The sequence below is a fragment of the Sphaeramia orbicularis genome, chromosome 7 (genome assembly GCF_902148855.1).
Source record: "Sphaeramia orbicularis chromosome 7, fSphaOr1.1, whole genome shotgun sequence".
NCBI lineage: Eukaryota > Metazoa > Chordata > Actinopteri > Kurtiformes > Apogonidae > Sphaeramia > Sphaeramia orbicularis.
The window spans coordinates 35455498-35473663 of NC_043963.1; the positions used below are offsets into that span (position 1 = coordinate 35455498).

General features: G+C 37.8%; 1 protein-coding gene across 2 annotated transcripts in view; it reads left to right on the forward strand.

Moving 5' to 3' along the window:
- LOC115423024 (low-density lipoprotein receptor-related protein 1-like) overlaps nt 1-18166 on the forward strand; it is a 137234-nt gene extending 119068 nt beyond the window's left edge. Inside the window, exons 65-90 of one of the 2 annotated variants that reach the window (XM_030139712.1) lie at nt 426-545; nt 654-776; nt 1689-1814; nt 1937-2053; nt 3029-3135; nt 4604-4736; nt 4820-4942; nt 6008-6130; nt 6233-6370; nt 6463-6600; nt 8418-8537; nt 8670-8947; nt 9055-9233; nt 10947-11053; nt 11172-11291; nt 11379-11555; nt 11652-11792; nt 12877-13050; nt 13184-13345; nt 13532-13703; nt 14703-14804; nt 14926-14999; nt 15083-15176; nt 15316-15354; nt 16017-16161; nt 18029-18166. In XM_030139712.1, coding sequence (XP_029995572.1) covers nt 426-545; nt 654-776; nt 1689-1814; nt 1937-2053; nt 3029-3135; nt 4604-4736; nt 4820-4942; nt 6008-6130; nt 6233-6370; nt 6463-6600; nt 8418-8537; nt 8670-8947; nt 9055-9233; nt 10947-11053; nt 11172-11291; nt 11379-11555; nt 11652-11792; nt 12877-13050; nt 13184-13345; nt 13532-13703; nt 14703-14804; nt 14926-14999; nt 15083-15176; nt 15316-15354; nt 16017-16161; nt 18029-18166 — 3470 coding nt within the window. The remainder of the gene's footprint in view (nt 1-425; nt 546-653; nt 777-1688; nt 1815-1936; nt 2054-3028; nt 3136-4603; nt 4737-4819; nt 4943-6007; nt 6131-6232; nt 6371-6462; nt 6601-8417; nt 8538-8669; nt 8948-9054; nt 9234-10946; nt 11054-11171; nt 11292-11378; nt 11556-11651; nt 11793-12876; nt 13051-13183; nt 13346-13531; nt 13704-14702; nt 14805-14925; nt 15000-15082; nt 15177-15315; nt 15355-16016; nt 16162-18028) is intronic. The other variant, XM_030139713.1, reaches the window with a different exon arrangement.

Consider the following 18166-nt stretch of genomic DNA (forward strand, 5'->3'; position numbering starts at 1 on the left):
AAGTAAAAAATGTTGGTTGGCAGTAGTTTCTACGATATAGTCTGGGAAACTGGGAATTAATGAGCAACTCCATAGGAATATTTGTCTCAGAGCTACCAGATCTATTTCAAAACACTCTCTGCACATGACAATACATGCACTTTACAGGTTCTTTCTAGTGAAGATTTAGAAATCTATTGTGTAAATGTACATAAACCAATATACTGTATATATATGGTATATATATGTGTAAGAACCCTTATCATATACTTTGAAAACATCAGCGAACCAGCACTTCTGTCGTTTGTTTTCCAAGTCATCTTATTAAAGTGCGTACATTTCTTTGAGTCGTATAATTTTAAAACAAAATTGTAGATGGTTGTCCATTTTCACCTATGACTAGTTTGGATGTTCTTTAATTCCACGCCTCGATGTTTGCGCCACAGATATCCACGTCTGCCTGCCCAGTCAGTTCAAGTGTTCCCACCCGAGTCGCTGCATCCCAGGCATTTTCCGCTGTAACGGCCAGGACAACTGTGGAGAGGGAGAGGACGAAAAAGACTGTCGTACGTAAACCTGTATTTCTGTGCTGTCATCGCAGACAACACACTTCCTTTCTCTCTTTCCTGTTTTATCTTTCAAATAAATTACAAATCTGTTCTTTTCTCTCATAGCTGAGGTCACTTGCGCCCCCACCCAGTTCCAGTGCGCCATCACTAAACGCTGCATCCCACGAGTGTGGGTGTGTGACCGTGACAATGACTGTGTGGATGGATCAGATGAACCTGCCAACTGCAGTAAGTGTCATATTTTGTTTTACTCCTTTGCTCCCTCACTTCTGCTTTGAAAATGCTATAGTGTACACAAAACTAAGCACAAAGCGTATCGTTATACAACAATTTACGTGACACTGCTGTTAAGTTTTAATTCAATAATGTAGGGAAATTTTCCTTGGATTTCTATCTGTGTTGCATTCAGACCAACCCAATTAAAAGACATTTAGTGAAAATAATAAAAATGACAAAAAAATATGGAATAAGGTCAAGTTAATTTACTCAGAAAAAAAACTGCTATTAAACAGTAAAAAACCCAAACATATACATTATACACATACATACATACATAAATGCCTATATGTATGCATGCAAAATTATTATAAAATATTGAATTATAATTATTATATTATATAATATACTATGTACAGTATGTATTATCTATAGCATTATCACAATCTGTATGTCACTCTTTCTTCTCATTTTCACCTTTAATATTTCGTTTCAATATAATTTTTGTACAAGAAGAGAAGGAAAGAATAACCATAAAGTACAACTGAATGAATAAACAGTAACTAATTAACAGTTATATTTTGGTGTTTTTCTGTGCTGAAGTCACATTTCCACTCATTTTAATTGTGAATAATTCAGCTGTTTTCAGCTTGTACCAAAGCAAATCAAATGCACTCTCTGTCAGAAGGGCATCTTTTCTATTAAATATCTAACAGTAATATTTTTATTGTTGCTTTTTATTTAGACCATTCATCTTCTATAAAATGTATTCTACTTCAGTGTAATTTCCCTTAATGTAAGGTTTATTTTTGACCCACTGTTCTCCATCCAGATGAAGAACCTCTGATGCTGCATGTTGTTCCCTCTCATCAGCCTCATTATACAGCTTTCACTGTCATTTCCATGCTTTGTTTCCCTCTCCAGCTCAGATGACTTGCGGTGTGGATGAGTTTCGCTGTAAAGACTCCGGACGCTGCATCCCCGCTCGTTGGAAGTGTGACGGTGAGGACGACTGCGGCGACGCCTCAGACGAACCTAAAGAGGAGTGCGGTGAGCATCCCCCTTCTCTGTAAACCTGGACAGACCCACTGAGGGAACGTATATGGTCTAATTTGGATGTGAGGATGTTGTTCTTAAAGGTGTATTGACGATATTTTCTGTGATACGCGTAGCTGAGCGGACGTGTGAACCGTACCAGTTCAGATGTAAAAACAACCGCTGTGTCCCGGGTCGCTGGCAGTGTGACTACGACAACGACTGTGGTGACAACTCAGATGAAGACAAGTGTGGTGGGTTCCACTTTCAGCTTTAGAGTGACTCATTCACATGTGTACTCTTAACATCTGTGATTTGTTGACTGTCACTTACATTCCTGTTCCTCATCCACTGGGACTTTTTAACTGTGTGCGTCAACTCATTGACTCACCGCTAACTGATTCGTCTAACTCAACACATTTCCATTTGCTGTTATTTTCATGCATCTCACCTCATTTGTTATTTGTTCCATTTCATACTGTCTTCTTGGCATGAGACAGAGGTAAGTCTCTTCATCTTCATGTGTCAACCACTCCCATATTCTTTCTGCTGTGTTTCTGTATTCAGTCCGTCTTCAATGTTGTGCTTGTGTCAAACACTTTTTTCTTTTGCTGTAAAAATCTGCATTGCAAAAATCAAAATCTTAGCAAGTGTATTTTTCTCATTTCTAGTCAAAATATCTCATCGCACTTAAAATTAGACATAATCACCTAAAGAGTAACTTTTCAGTGAGATATAAGAACTTATTTTTAGCCAATAGATCTTGAAAATCTTATCTCAAGAAATCTTGCCGAGATAATTTTCACTCGTTCCGTTGGCAGATTTTTTGCTTGAATTAAACAAAAAAAAATCTTGAATTAAGCAAAAAAAATCTGCCAGTGGAACAAGTGAAAATCATCTTGATAAGATTTCTTGAAATAAGATTTTCAAGATCTATTGTCTAAAAATAAGTTCTTATATCTCACTGAAAAGTTACTCTTTGGGTGATTATGTCTTATTTTAAGTGGGATGCGATATTTTGACTAGAAATGAGAAAAATACACTTGGCAAGATTTTTGATTTTTGCTGTGTGTATTCTAAAAACTAATCAAAATGACTTGGACTTCCCAGTGCATGTTTCAATCCTTACCCTTTATTTCGTGCTGAAACAGCTACTGTTACATGTCACAGTAAAGGTTGTTCTCTTGTGCTGTTTTTAAAGTAAAGTCTTCTACATAATTCTTCTACAGTACCTCGACAATGTTCAGAAAGCGAGTTTGCTTGCACCAATGGCCGCTGTATTGCTGGGCGATGGAAGTGTGACGGAGACCATGACTGCGCTGATGGATCTGATGAGGTACAGAGACTTATAACTGGGTGTCCTTTCTGTTATGTTGTTTGTTACTTGAAATGTAAAAATGTAGGGAGTGAAAGATCTAAATTGTGTATTTTTTTTTTTTAAGTGATCGTGTCTCCTCTATCTAAACTACAGCAACTTTCATAGTGTACAATGACATCTGCAGGGTTTGATATTCTGGGGACCTTCTGACATTCATCTAATAAAGTTAAACAGTTGACTTAAAGATGCAACTTTTACAAATGTGCAAACTATAAGTACTCATGGACTAAAACTATCCCTATAAACCTCTTATGCAGTGTTTTTCAACCTTGGGGTCACCTGGAATTCAAATGGGGTTGCCTGAAATTTCTAGTAATTGATAAAAATTAAAAATAAAAAAATGTACTGATAAGAAATACATGGTGACTTGAGAGAGACAATCACAATCCATAAAAGACATGATAAACTCTGAAGCTGAAACTGAAGCACTTTGGTACTGTTTATCTTTCAAATGTTCATTGTGGTCGGTTTCAGATGCTGCAGCTCTTTCATAATTCATAGTTTGAGTTAATGTTTGTTCAGTATTAATTGTCAGCCTTGTAAATCCAAGCTGGACTGACTGTACATATCCTGAGTAAAGAAAATAAAATTCTCACTTTGTGCAGTAATCTACACCTGGCTTTTCTGCCTCTGTCCATAATAATATACATTATATAGACTAAATGTTGTCTAAAACTAACCTTTATTTGCAACATAGTATAGCAAACTATTACATGATCAGAAACAAATTAATTTTTAGTAAAAAAAAAAAGTCTCCATTTTGAATGTCTGGGATCGCCAGAGATTTGTAATATTAAAATGGGGTCACAAGCCAAAAAAGGTTGGGAACCACTGGTCTAATGCCTTAAAAAAATTTAAGAATTTAACAATATTTGCACATTAAATTCTTCATTCCCATCAGATCACCTGAGATCCAGTTGCCATTTTGTATTAAATACATTAAAGTTTTTACAATAAAACTTTTGCCAATATAGGTATGCTGTACCTTTTTAGAAAGCTTAGATTCATCACTAAGTTTATTATGAAGTATTTCTGAGCACCAAGACATAATTAGTGAAAGGATTATCTGAATAGCAATTGAAGCTAATTGGATTAATGTATGAGTTAGTTTGTCAAGATCATCTGAAACTAGAGATTATTACTTTCAAGTGAGGAGTGATTGATTCATTTCGGCCTTTTGGACATTTGGAAGATGGTAAATAGGCAGAAATTATTACAGATTAGATGGGAAGGAGCAGCTTAAAAGACCTTCCAATGAGGATGGAGCAGAATATATCAAGTATTTCTTTTATCAAGTTCTTTGACTTTTATGTGGAAAAAACATAGTAGACACATTATTATTCAATGCATATTATGTTTATTATGTCTTACAACCTGACTGAAGGTCTTTGAAAGCTTATCCTGTTTTTCTGTCGTTGTTCTTCAGCACGGCTGCGATCTGAAGTGTGACCAGGACCAGTTCCAGTGTAAGAATGGACACTGTATCCCGATCCGCTGGCGGTGCGACGCAGATGCCGACTGCATGGACGGCAGCGATGAGGAGAACTGTGGCAGTGCTGGTGAGTGTACATGTCTGTTTCTGTTGTTTGGAGATTCACATTGGTTTTCCGCTCATCTCATTGTCTTTGTGTACGCATCTCAGCCGGCCGTCACTGCCCTATCGATGAGTTCCAGTGCAACAACACTTTATGCAAACCGCACGCCTGGAAGTGTGATGGAGAGGACGACTGTGGGGACAACTCTGATGAGAATCCTGAGGAGTGCAGTGAGTGCATCTTTGTTTGTCTCACACATATTGAAACTCTTCAGCCTCATCTGTTGAAAGACCAAATCTGCGGAAATGTTGATGAACGGAGATAAAAGTCCACCTCAGTGTTAATGTTTTAACCGCACCCATTTTTGTAGTGTTTTTATTAACTATGAATGAATGAATGAATGGTTTATTTTTGGTTTGTACATTAATCGACGGACACAGCACAACAACCACAATAAACACAAAAACCAAAAAAGAATAGGCCATAAGCAAAAGCTTATTTTCTGCCTATCCTTTTCATCTGACACACCAAATGAAATGTGTACATCATTGAGCATTCTCATTATAACAAAAGAATCAGCAACAACAAAAACACATCTACCATCTCAACTTAATATCCCTGAATGATTTTATACTTGAGGCATTTTTTAAACTTTGTCAGAGAAGTGAACAATTGAAATTCATCATCAAGTCCATTCCATAATTTCACACACAACCCAAATACATCTAGTCTTCACGTTTGTCGACAGTTTAGTACATTCAAAAATATAAAGACCTCTTAAATTATAATTACTCTCTCTTAACTTAAAGAAATCTTGAATGGTATTTGGAACAATATTGTTTTTTACTTTATAAATCATCCAGTGCAATCCATTTTTATTTATAAAGCACAAATTTAAACAAACACAAAGTAAAATGAATGCAATAAAACATAATAAAAAGATAAAATACTAAAATAAAAACACAATGAAACATGATAAAGAAAAAAATAAATAGACTGTCCTCCTCAAATAAAATATCCATGCACATAAAATTAACATCCTATGTGGTGTGAAAAAGCCAAACAATATATACAATATTCTGCAATTTTAAGGTTTTAAGTTATTTAGTATTTAGTTATTTTCATATATAATAATTATACCCATATTATATTTTTGTTTTTCTTTTCATTTCTTAAGGTGTTGTAAATAAGTTTTTGTTTGTTGCAGTTCCAGTGCTATAGTTACGTCCATGTCAAATCAATAAAATCTGGTCTATTTCTACAGACATATTTACAGATTTTTTGTCTGCTCTTAGGGAAGTTTCAGTGTCCTCCAACTAGGGCTTTCCGCTGCCAAAACGACCGTGTGTGTCTGCAGGTGTCAAAGAGGTGCGACGGCGTCAACCACTGCGGCGACAACTCAGATGAGCTCAATTGCCGTAAGTTGTGGAGTCTTTTAAACAGCCGTGAAACCCCCGACTGATCCATTTAATTAAGGAGCGTGCTGATGGGTGTGCTTGTGTGGTGTCATATGTCTACAGCCGTCCCTCCAGCTGTTCCCACCTGTGAGAAGGATGAGTTCCTGTGTGCCAACGGCAGGTGTATCAGCTCCACTCTGCGCTGTAACTTCTTTAATGACTGTGAGGATTACGGCTCTGATGAGATCAACTGCAAGACAGGTGTGTTAGGCCTAAGTGACCTTTCCAATCTCTGTTAATGAAAAACAGCTCTGAACTCATGACTCAACTCCATCTTCACTTCATTTCTCCAGACACAAAGCTGAATGACTGTAGGAGTAACAGGACTCAGTGTGGGGATGGAGACGAGGCCCACTGTGTTATCAATGGTACAGACTCCTTCTGCTCCTGTAAACCAGGGTTCCAGAAGACTGCTCATCACACATGTAGAGGTACATACGCATAAAACACAGCACCTGTTATGACCATTAATGAACTGACGAAAGAACATTGTAAATTAAACCTTGTGTGGCGTTTGGGTCTGTGGGACCCCTTTTCAGTTTTTATTAAAAGAAAAATGATGAGTAATTTTTTTTTTATGGATTTTCTCCTCATATCTTAACCTATTACATTTTGTTTAAAAAAAAACAAACTAAAAATGAGTAGTACTTGAATTCATAAAGGCAAAAGGCAAATATTAAATATATATGCTTTTTATATTGCTTGTAATTGGGATGAAGTAAACATCTGTTGAGTACTTTAACATAAAATTGTTTGATTATCTTGAATTAAAAACCCACAAATGCAGCAGGTCCACCATACCCACAAACACTGACTGAATAGCAAAAATATGAACACCACACAGGGGTTAAGTCAAAAGCCTTTATTGTCAAATACTAAAGTTCTGTGGAAAAGGACACATTAAAGGGGTCATATTTGGCTAAACCCACTTTCATTAGTCATTTGGTACATTTATTTGTGTATTTGGACCCTAATAGTTCTAAAAGTTTGAATTTGAACCCTCCAGGTGCTGCAAAGCTATCTTTATATTCATTTTGGCAAAAATTAAGTGGATTTCTACAACCAGTTTTAGTTCCTTCTTGATTTCTTACGTCTATAACTAGTTACATCACAACATTTGCACATATAAGGTCAAAACTTCCTACGAACATTTCTCCAAGTACGCCATAATTGTTTGTCAACAGCAGCGGTTGTAGTCCATACTGAAAATATGTCCAAACTTTGAGCCGATTACCTAAAATGTTCAGTTGTTGGTTGTATGAATGAACACAAGTCAGAGCAGCACTGTCAACAACCTGGAGGGGGTGGGTGTGAAGTGGCTCATGTGCATTTAAAGGGTCAGTGCTCAAAACGACCTTTCTAGTGTCATTACTCTGAAATATTGTTGAAGATGGACCTGTGGAGATGAATTAATGAAGAATTCAAACACAGGCAGAGCATTTACAGTTTATGTAGACCACAGGGAAATGTTTTAAAATGCGTAATTCCATTTAAAAAAGCAAAATACCACTCCTTTAAGAGCAATACATTATATAAAAACACTGTGTAGTAACTTCAAAAAAATGTAATAAAATGTTACTTTATTACTTGACTGTATTGATTTAATGTGCTATTTTTGTAGTATATAGCTTGAATGCAATGCGTAGTAAATTTCTCACATTTTGCAATATAGTGGTTATTATAGAATAAAGGAGTTATGCTTTTTTCATGTTGAAAATGTTATGAGAAAGTTCATACAACACTCAAAATGGATGTTTTCGTCTTCAAATGTAGTTCATTTCTGACATTATGAATTAATTAATAAAGTCTGTGATTATAGCTGACTGATCTCAGTCTAAATAGTCACATTTAAGCAGTAATAAGAACAGATTTTAATCATATTTATTTCACAAATGCAGTCAGACTCACAAACTTCATGTCCAAAGCCAACTTGGATTCATCTCATTCATGCTATTATTTATAACAGTTTTGATAGGACTCCCCAAATGACCTTTAAAAAGCTTGAGCTAAAACTACTGTATTTTGTAATAACCACTGAATAATGTATCATAATCTGTCAGAAAATGAGTTATTGCATCCAGACTGTTTATTCCAACATGTTGGCATTTACACCATTATATTAAAAAAGTGACAATGTGTCAGATTTTGTCACATTATTATGTAATACGTTGTTACAAGGCCATCTTTGGAACCATTTCAAAACCATTTGTTGAATGTATTAAGTCTTATTTAATGTCTGTTTTCTCAGATAAGAACGAGTGTCTGCAGTTTGGAGTGTGTTCTCACATCTGCAACAACACCAAAGGTTCCCATAAATGCAGCTGCCACAAGTACTTCACCAGGATCAATGACACCTGCAAAGCTGACAGTAAGAACCAGAACCGGACTCTTATCCAGTGTTCATCTTCATACTCTGTTTTACTCTGAGTATTTTCCATTAAAGCATAAATGAAAGATACCATCCTTTGACTTCTTTTTTCCATCATTGTCTTTTGTCCAGACATGAACAGCAGTCGACAGATTCTCTACATAGCAGACGATAATGAAATCCGCAGCCTGGACCCCGGCATGCCTAACTGGCGCTATGAGCAGACCTTCCAGGGCGACGCCAGCGTGCGTATTGATGCGATGGACCTGCACATCAAGACCAACCGCATCTTCTGGACCAACTGGCACACTGGACGTATCTCCTCCTATGAGCTTCCAGGACCGCCCACGTCATCCTCCAACTCTCAGCGTAACAGACGGCAGAGCGAAGGCAGGATTACAAACTTACAGGTAAACCTAGAATGATATGAACGTAAGAAGGACCACATGTGATGGGCTTTATTTATTTAGAGCTTTAATTAAAAACAGTGATTAAAAGAGTGTCATTGTGTTCCAAGATCAAAGAACTGAAGATGCCTCGTGGTATCGCTGTGGACTGGGTGGCTGGTAATCTGTACTGGACCGACTCTGGCCGAGATGTCATTGAAGTGGCTCAGATGTCAGGCCAGAACTGCAAGACCCTCATCTCTGGCATGATAGATGAGCCATACGCCATTGTAGTGGATCCACAGAGGGGGTAAGACTGAGTGCTCTGCTTTTTGGAGTTTTGTTTGTTTGTTTTTCAGGGTGTCTGTAGGTCCTTAAAAGTGTAAGAAAAAAAAAGTTCCATTAGTTATGGGTCCCCTTAATTTTGTATTTTGATAGGTTCATCACCCTCCCATAGCATCATATACCCTGTAAGCTAGAAAGAATGTGTGAAAGTGTCCTTTATTTAATTTACCCATATCATGATTTATAATCTAAACTGCCCATAGGTGTGAATGTGAGAGTGATTGTTTGTCTCTATATGTCAGCCCTGCAATGAACTGGTGACTTGTCCAAGGTGTACCCCACCTTCGCCCCTATGTAGCTGGGATAGGCTCCAAGCGACCCCCGTGACCCTAGTGAGGATAAAGTGGGTTCAGAAAATGAACAAATATAATATTGTGCCCTCCCCTCCTTTTTTTGTTTTGTTTCATGTTTAGTGGTAGTTTGTATGTACGTGGGAAGAGTGGGAGGGAGTGGATTCGGTTGGTTAAACTAAGAAAAACAATTGAAGACACTATCTAAAGTGCATTATATATTGTTTTTCCTTCCTTGAATAAAATAAATATTATTTAAAATAAGTGTAAAAAAGTGTAAAATAAAGAATAAGTAAGTAATAAAGTAGGCCTTAAACATACTTACAAGGAACTCTGACAGGTCTTAAAAAGGAATTAGTGTGTGGTTGAAGCCAAATTTGTGCAAGAAAACAATGTAGGATTTTGCTTTAGTCACATGTGAAGTCAAATGAAATTAAATGTGATTTTCTTAGATCAAGGCCTTAATTATCCTTAAAATTGATAATTAATACTTAAATCTGACACTCAAAGGTTTTAAAATTCCACAGGGTACAATAAATGTTACTGCTGTATTTGCTTTGTAAATCTTTGTAAAGAATGTTTTACAGTGTTTAGCATTTTATCATAACAGAGATGGGAATGAGTGGAGCCTCCATCCATCATTCATGGGTGGAGGGGTTCAGATATGAGCTTCAGCAGCTTGAACGTCAGCAGCAGAAACTTTAGTCACGGAAAAATGGAAATGTAACGTTAGCTGGATTGAAACATGGTTAAGAATGCTTCAAGGCAGTAACTATGAGGTCTGTTGTACTGTTATCTTTGTGAATGTAAGGCCTTACATTTGACCAAACACTGGAAAAAATCCAAATCTTACCGAGTGTGTTTTTCTCACTTCTAGTGAAAATATCTCATCACACTTAAGATATGACGTAAACACCTAAAGAGTAACTTTTAGTGAGATATAAGAACTTATTTTTAGACAATAGATCTTGAAAATCTTATTTCAAGAAATCTAACCAGGATAATTTTCACTTGTTCCATTGGCAGATTTTTTTTTTGCTTGAATTAAGCAAAGCATTATGTCTTATTTTAGTGGGATGAGATATTTTGACTAGAAATGAGAAGAATACACTTGATAAGATTTAGATTTTTGCAGCAAAGACACCATGAAAAATGTCTTAATATGTCATAAATTCAGCTCTCCTCAAACCTGCAGATACCCTGTGAATAGCACTAAGGCTTTTGCTGAAAGGAATATAGTTCAGGGTTCATCAATAGGTCAGCAAGACGTGAAATGGGTTTTCACTGCATAACAAAACACCTTAAATTTAACTTTTTTTTCTCCACGTATATATACATATAATGTTATTATGTCTAATGATTATTTCACCTTCTTTATTCCTTTTCAGTACCATGTATTGGGCAGACTGGGGAAACCACCCCAAAATTGAGACCGCTGCCATGGACGGTACTCTGAGACAAACACTGATTCATGACAACATCCAGTGGCCCACAGGTCAGGACTGTATTAGTGCTGTTAATCCAGAGCAGGATCTTCAATTTGCTACGCCTGTCTGTTTCATATTCTGCAGTAATAACAGGGCAGTCTGCCCTCTTCTGTCGTCCTTATACAGGTTTGGCTGTGGATTACTTCAATGAGCGTCTTTACTGGGCCGATGCTAAACTCTCAGTCATTGGTAGCGTTCGTCTGGACGGCTCTGATCCTGTTATTGCCGTGTCTGGCATCAAAAACAGTTGAGTTCTCATCACACATCTCATGTCAGATTTGTCTTGTAAACATCATTTTGGAAGCTAACATGTCTCTGGTGTCTTTCTTCCAGACTTGCTCCATCCTTTCAGCATTGATATATTTGAGGACTACATATACGGGGTCACGTACATCAATAACTTTGTCTTCCGGGTCAACAAGTTTGGCAAAGGCCCCATGGAGAATCTCACCACCGGCATCAACCACGCTACCGACATAGTCCTGTACCACCGCTACAAGCAGCCAGAGAGTGAGTGTCAAACATCCAACAACACTGTCCTAGTTTCTGTGTCAACACAATGAAGCGGTTATGTGACTGGATGTCTGGTCTCTGTCTCTGCACCAGTGACCAACCCCTGTGACAGGAAGAAGTGTGGCTGGCTGTGTCTGCTCAGTCCCAGTGGACCGGTGTGTACCTGTCCTAATAACTATGTGGCCAACAATGGCACATGTGTGGAGAGACCCAGTCCCACCCAGTCGCCATTCTGTAAGTATACACACACTAAAACACATCAGTTTAGTGTAGATCTAGGTACTTTATTTCAGGTTTGTCAGTTTTTGTATTCCATTCATTCATCTTGAAGTTAATTTCCATGTTATGTTACAATAATTGTATCCCTGATTTATATTCCTTCTATGTCTACTAGTAGTATTAGTAGCGGTAGTCATCATCATCATTATTATTATTATTATTATTATTATTATTATTATTATTATTATTATTATTATTATTATTATTATTATTATTATTACCCCACCCTCTGAAGGGGAGGCAAGGGGGATTGTTTTTGGTTTGTTTGTTTCTTTGTTTGTTTGTTAACACTAGCAGCAAAACTATTGGTTGAATTCATACCAGATTTGGTTTATAGATTGCCAGTGATGAGATGATGTCATTACATTTTGGGAAAGTAGGTCAAAGTAAAAAAAATTAGGAATTTTTAAGTCTTTTTTTCTTTTCCCATTTACTTATAACCTATAAAAACATCAATTTTGTTTCAATTTACTTCAAACTTGGCACATATATAGAGGCAATTGATTTGCTGACATCATCACACGCATAGACATGATGACATCAGCTGGATCGATGCCAAAATAAGTTACAATATGTGTGAGAGGTGGGGTTTGTTGTGCCTGGCTCTTCTTCTTCTTCTTCTTCTTCTTCTTCTTCTTCTTCTTCTTCTTCTTCTTCTTCTTCTTCTTCTTCTTCTTCTTCTTCTCTTCTTCTTCTTCTTCTTCTTCTTCTTCTTCTTCTTCTTCTTCTTCTTCTTCTTCTTCTTCTTCTTCTTCTTCTTCTTCTTCTTCTTCTTCTTCTTCTTCTCCTCCTCCTTCTCCTCCTCCTCCTCCTCCTTCTTCTTCTTCTCCTTCTCCTCCTCCTTCTTCTTCTTCTCCTTCTCCTCCTTCTTCTTCTTCTTCTTCTTAGTAGTAGTAGTAGTAGTAGTAGTAGGTTAGTCTGCCAAACTGATTTTCATTGTTCCTGTAACAGTGACAATAATGATATATTCTATTCTACATTATTCTACTGTACATTATTCTACACATTATGACATTTGTTGTTTGTCTTCTTTCTGCAGCTCCTCCCTCAGGTACCTGTGACATTCAGTGTCAGAACGGTGGCAGCTGCTTCCTCAACGCCCGTCAAGTGGCCAAGTGTCGCTGCCAGCCCAGTTACACTGGTGAGAGATGTGAAATCAACCAGTGCAGGGACTACTGCAAGAACGGAGGCACTTGTACTGCGTCTCACACAGGTATGAACAGGAGGAACATCGTTTGATCTGCCCTAGTATTTAGTGTTAAATTGAGCAGAATTCTGTGATGGTCTTTCTTACATTACACCGAAGCAGTTGGGTTGAATTGTGCTTCCTCGTCCCTGTGCTATAGGCGCTCCAACCTGCAGATGCCAGAAGGGTTTCACAGGCCCGACCTGCAGCCGTCACACCTGTCAGGACTACTGTCTCAACGGAGGGAACTGTTCAGTCAACATGGGTAACCAGCCAACCTGCAGCTGCCCGCCAGATTACCAGGGAGACCAGTGCCAGTACAGTAAGGACCAGCATGATTTATTACCATTTATCGAAGTCCAAATGAGTACACCCTGTATGGTAGTCTGAAGGCTTCTATTTTATCTTACATATAGATCTTCTAAATTCTCAAACTTTATCCTTTTTAAAACTATAGTTAAGGAAACACTATGGAACACTGACTGTATCTCTTCTTTCACCTTCTCAGTTAAATGTGAAGGGTACTGTCAGAACAGTGGAACTTGCCTGCAAACTTCCAACGGCACAAAACTGTGTCGCTGCTCCAGTCAGTACATTGGACACCAGTGTGAGCTGGACAAATGTCTGTTCTGTGGAACTGGGAAATGTTTGACATCCCCCTCAGGAGAGGTTTCCTGCAGGTATGTACAATAAATGCATTTTGTTTTAGCACTGGTCTGTTTGGCAGCGAGCAGAAAGAGTTGGAAAGGATTGTGCTTTTAACACTTTGTTTAATGGAAGTATTTGGCAGCACTAAAAATAGTAGTAAAAGAGCAATCAGTAAAGCGGCTTATACTGAAGTACAAACCAAATCAATAAATGCACACCTAAAACTGATACGTTACAAATGCAGATGTATGTTACACCCGTAGAACTAAATAAATATAATAAAAACATACCAGACATATGCACAAAATGTATGGAAAGTAAAAGAATGGTTTTTCATTGCTAATGGCAATGTAGGAGAGGTGGGAGTAACAATTGAAAAAATTCATTTCAAAACAAATTATAGTGAATCCTCAGCTCTTCTTGTTGGGTTTGTATCCAGAAAAACATAACTTCAACAAACCTTGGCTTGCTTAATGCCAAAAAATGTATTGCACTAATGTGGAAAAGGACTCACAGACCAGATGTGACTCAGTGGATGAGACAAATGTTAATAAACCTTCCACTTCAATGAATCACATACGTTTTGAAATCTAAAAAACATATGTTTGAGAATATATGGGAACCTTTTATTAAATATGTTGAGAATGCAAATATATCACCCAAAGAAGAAGATTAATAACATGGGTGGACCATGTAGTTTTCATCTCTATCGAATTTTTTGTTGCTATGATCTGATATGATTTTTTTTTTTTTTTTTTTTACATTAGGTGTTATGCTTCTTTTTCCTTTTGTATATAATGAACATAATATGCTGTACCATGTGTAGATTACCCAGTTTAAACAGAGGAGCACTGGTATTTGTTTTATCCTCTTGCTAGCTGTGAGGATTGTTTGTCCCTGTGTTTTGTTCAAAATTTGAATAAAATCATTTGGGGAAAAAAAAAACAGCAATCAGTAGGTTCAGAATGTGATTATATGGGATTTAGGATTATGTAGGGGAAGATAATTAATATGTTTATCTATGTGTGTAGCTGTCCCAATGGTCAGATCCAGCCCAGCTGCTACTCCTGTTTGGACTACTGTGCAAATGGACAGTGTTCAGTCGACGCTCGCACACTTCTGCCTCAGTGCAGGTGAGATTTGACACCTAACTGATCACACAACCACACACACACACACACACACACACACACACACACATATATATATATATATATATATACGCTGTTTAACTGTGGCTCGTTGTGTGTCCAGGTGTCCTGTAGGATGGAAGGGATATAGATGTGAAGTTATAGCCGCTCCTGTAGATTCTTCTCCTTCTAGTGGAAGTAAGTCACACATTTCCTAACAGACTATGGTCAGAAAACTTAGACTCTGGTTCTGTTTGTTAAAGTTATTCGCTCTGCTGCAGGTACTACCTCCATCGTCATCCCAGTGCTCCTTCTGCTAGTACTGGCAATGCTGGTTGTTGGTGCCATCTTGTGGTACAAACGGAGAATGCGAGGGTGAGTCCTGTCGCTGGAGGCCTCCTTCTCTTCGCTCAAACTCCATTTTTCATCAGTTCCTCACACCTTTTCTACCAAGCTTCTCTTTCTCTCTTACCTTTAATCTCCAGTGGATAACCATCTATTTCCTGTCTCCCAGGTCTCTATGGCCGGGCAAATCTCGTTCTCAGTGCTCGCGGTAACTTCATAGGGTTACATAATTCACCTGTTGGGTCACAAATCCTGTCCCCCTCCCCTCCCTAAAATATCCGATGCTGTATGTCAGTCCATTTGTCCACCCTGTTGGTCAGTGTATACAGCTGTACGTCTGTCGTTGCCTGCCATCTCCTGTTTGCCTCCAAATGGGGTTTCCCACCTAGCAACACAGGGACCTATCTTATCTGAACTAGCTTTGCTGGTGGTGCACAAACAACCAAAGTGTTTCGTCCGTTTCACGTCTCCATACCTTCCTGTGTTTACATGTGTAAATGTTAGGCTTATGCAATGTGCTTGCATAATCTCTGAATTATCCTGATGTGCTTGCAAACAGCCAGATATTTGCAATGTGGAAAATTGCATTCTCAACAATGTGCCGCAGTGTATTTGCTGGGTTTGATCAAATGGCCTTTGGAGAAAAGCTCATTTGACAACCACATTACATGTCGTCTTGGTTGTGTGGATTATATGTTACTGAATGAGGGCCTGGTTGATGCCAGGTTTTGATAATAATCTTATGATTTAGCTCCTCTGATTTGTTTGAATCATGGTTTCTCCTGATTTTTAAAAAAAATACCTTTAGTCTATTAACTCAGATCCATTACAGAGATGGTAAATCATTGCGTTTATATCATCTGTCTACAGTGCAAAGGGCTTCCAGCACCACAGAATGACCAACGGAGCCATGAATGTTGAGATTGGGAACCCTGCTTATAAAATCTACGAGGGAGACCCTGATGATGATGCAGGGGAGCTCCTGGATTCAGACTTTGCTTTGGACCCAGACAAGGTAACCTGACACAAAGTTCAGTTCAGAATGCCTCTACTGGTGTCTGTGTTGGCAGTATTAATTTTATCAGCTCATAATTCATCAGTTATTTTTGCTGCAAAATATGTGATAATAGGTAAGTGAGGGGTAAAACGTCTGTTCAAATGCAAACACAGTTGATTATCCATAGTAAGTAAAGAAGACAGTGACTAATCTGTGGCTCGGAGACGGTGGTGAGAAAGAAAAGGTTCTGTTAGGATTTAGTTTAGGTGAAACTGGTATCGAGAAGAAAATAATGATATTCGCCCAGTTTGGCAAGTTGTCACTTGTTACGGTAAAATGATCACATACTTTTACTGAATTAAACCTTTAAAATTATGTCATATTTTCATCTTAACATATCTGAAATAACAAGTTTTTATATATTTGTTCAACTGAGAGAGATCAATTTAGCTGCTTGTTAATAATGTGTTATTCTTCCTAATATTAAATTTGGCTGTTTCTTTACAATAATTTACATAACATGAATATACACTCACCGGCCACTTTATTAGGTACACCTTACCTCATACCTTCAACACTGTATAAAATGTAATAAATGAAGGACTGCTTCATACACCTTACCTCATGCCTAATAAAGTGATCAGTGAGTGTATATGCTGCTGCTGTGGCTCATGTCCTTTAAGTGCAACTTATTGTTCATTCAGACACAACTATCTGCATACTTCTGTTGTAACCAGAGGTTATTTGAGTTACTGTTGCCTTTCCATCAACTCCAACCAGTCAGAGCATTCTCCTCTGACCTCTGGCACCAACAGGACATGTTCACTGTGCCGAGAACTGCCAACCACTGGTTATTTTCTCTTTTTAGGACCAAACCCTATATATGGTTGTTAGTGGAAACCCCAGTGGAACAGCAGTTTCTAAAATACTCAGACCATCCTCTCTGGTGCCAACAGTCAAGCAACATTCAAAGTCACTTAAATCACCTTTCTTCCTCATTTTAATGCTTGGTTTAACTCATAAAGACCCAAATATCGACCGTCGACCGAAAGTATCTACTGATCTAAACTGTTGATCCTCTAATCCTATCAATACACGTAAATAATTGGTGTGAAATGCAGTTTGTCATCTTTTCATGGGCATCAGATACGACCCATTTGGATGTTCAGAGGCTCTGTAGTTACTGTGGAAACACTGTCATCTTCTACAACATTGATTCACCAGTAAAACAACAGTGGATGGAGACACTTGGTTTATGTTCAGTTAATGATAGATTTTACTGAAAAACTGACTTTTTCATCAGTTTTTTCTGTTTTGATATAATAACCTTTCAATTAACTCCGAGCTTTTATGAACATCTACACAATCAGTCAATTAAACATAGGAAAATAGATGGTTTTCAATGATAAAAATGCAAAATTCAGAGGATAATATTAGAATAAATGGTGATAAATCACTTGGGAAATGTTAAATAGAGAGAAAAATTGCTACAAAACTGCCACAGAAGTCATGCTGGGTCCTTATGGGTTAAGTGAACCAACTTAACCATGTCTACTTACTTTAATGCATTGAGTTACTGCCATGTGATTGGTCTATCTGTATTAACATGCAGTTGGCTAGAAGTACCTAATATAATGGCCAGTGAAAGTACATAACTATAAGTGGAATGTAAATATAGTTAGATACATATAGTTTCTGCCTGACTCATGTCTGATACAGTAGACAGTGGTGAAAATGGCCGCCATGATATTTCAGACATCTTATTTTATTGTTCCATACTGTTAATTTAAGTCACAAAATACAGTATAAGCTGCTTCATAATTAAAAAGCTCATCTGACTTTCACGTGCCCTTTGACTCACAATATAATTTTCTTTGCACCACAGCCCACCAACTTCACCAACCCGGTGTATGCCACCCTGTACATGGGAGCCCACAACAGCCGCAACTCTCTGGCCAGCACAGATGAAAAGAAGGAGCTTCTCTCCCAAGGCGACGAGGACATGAGTGACCCGCTAGCATAG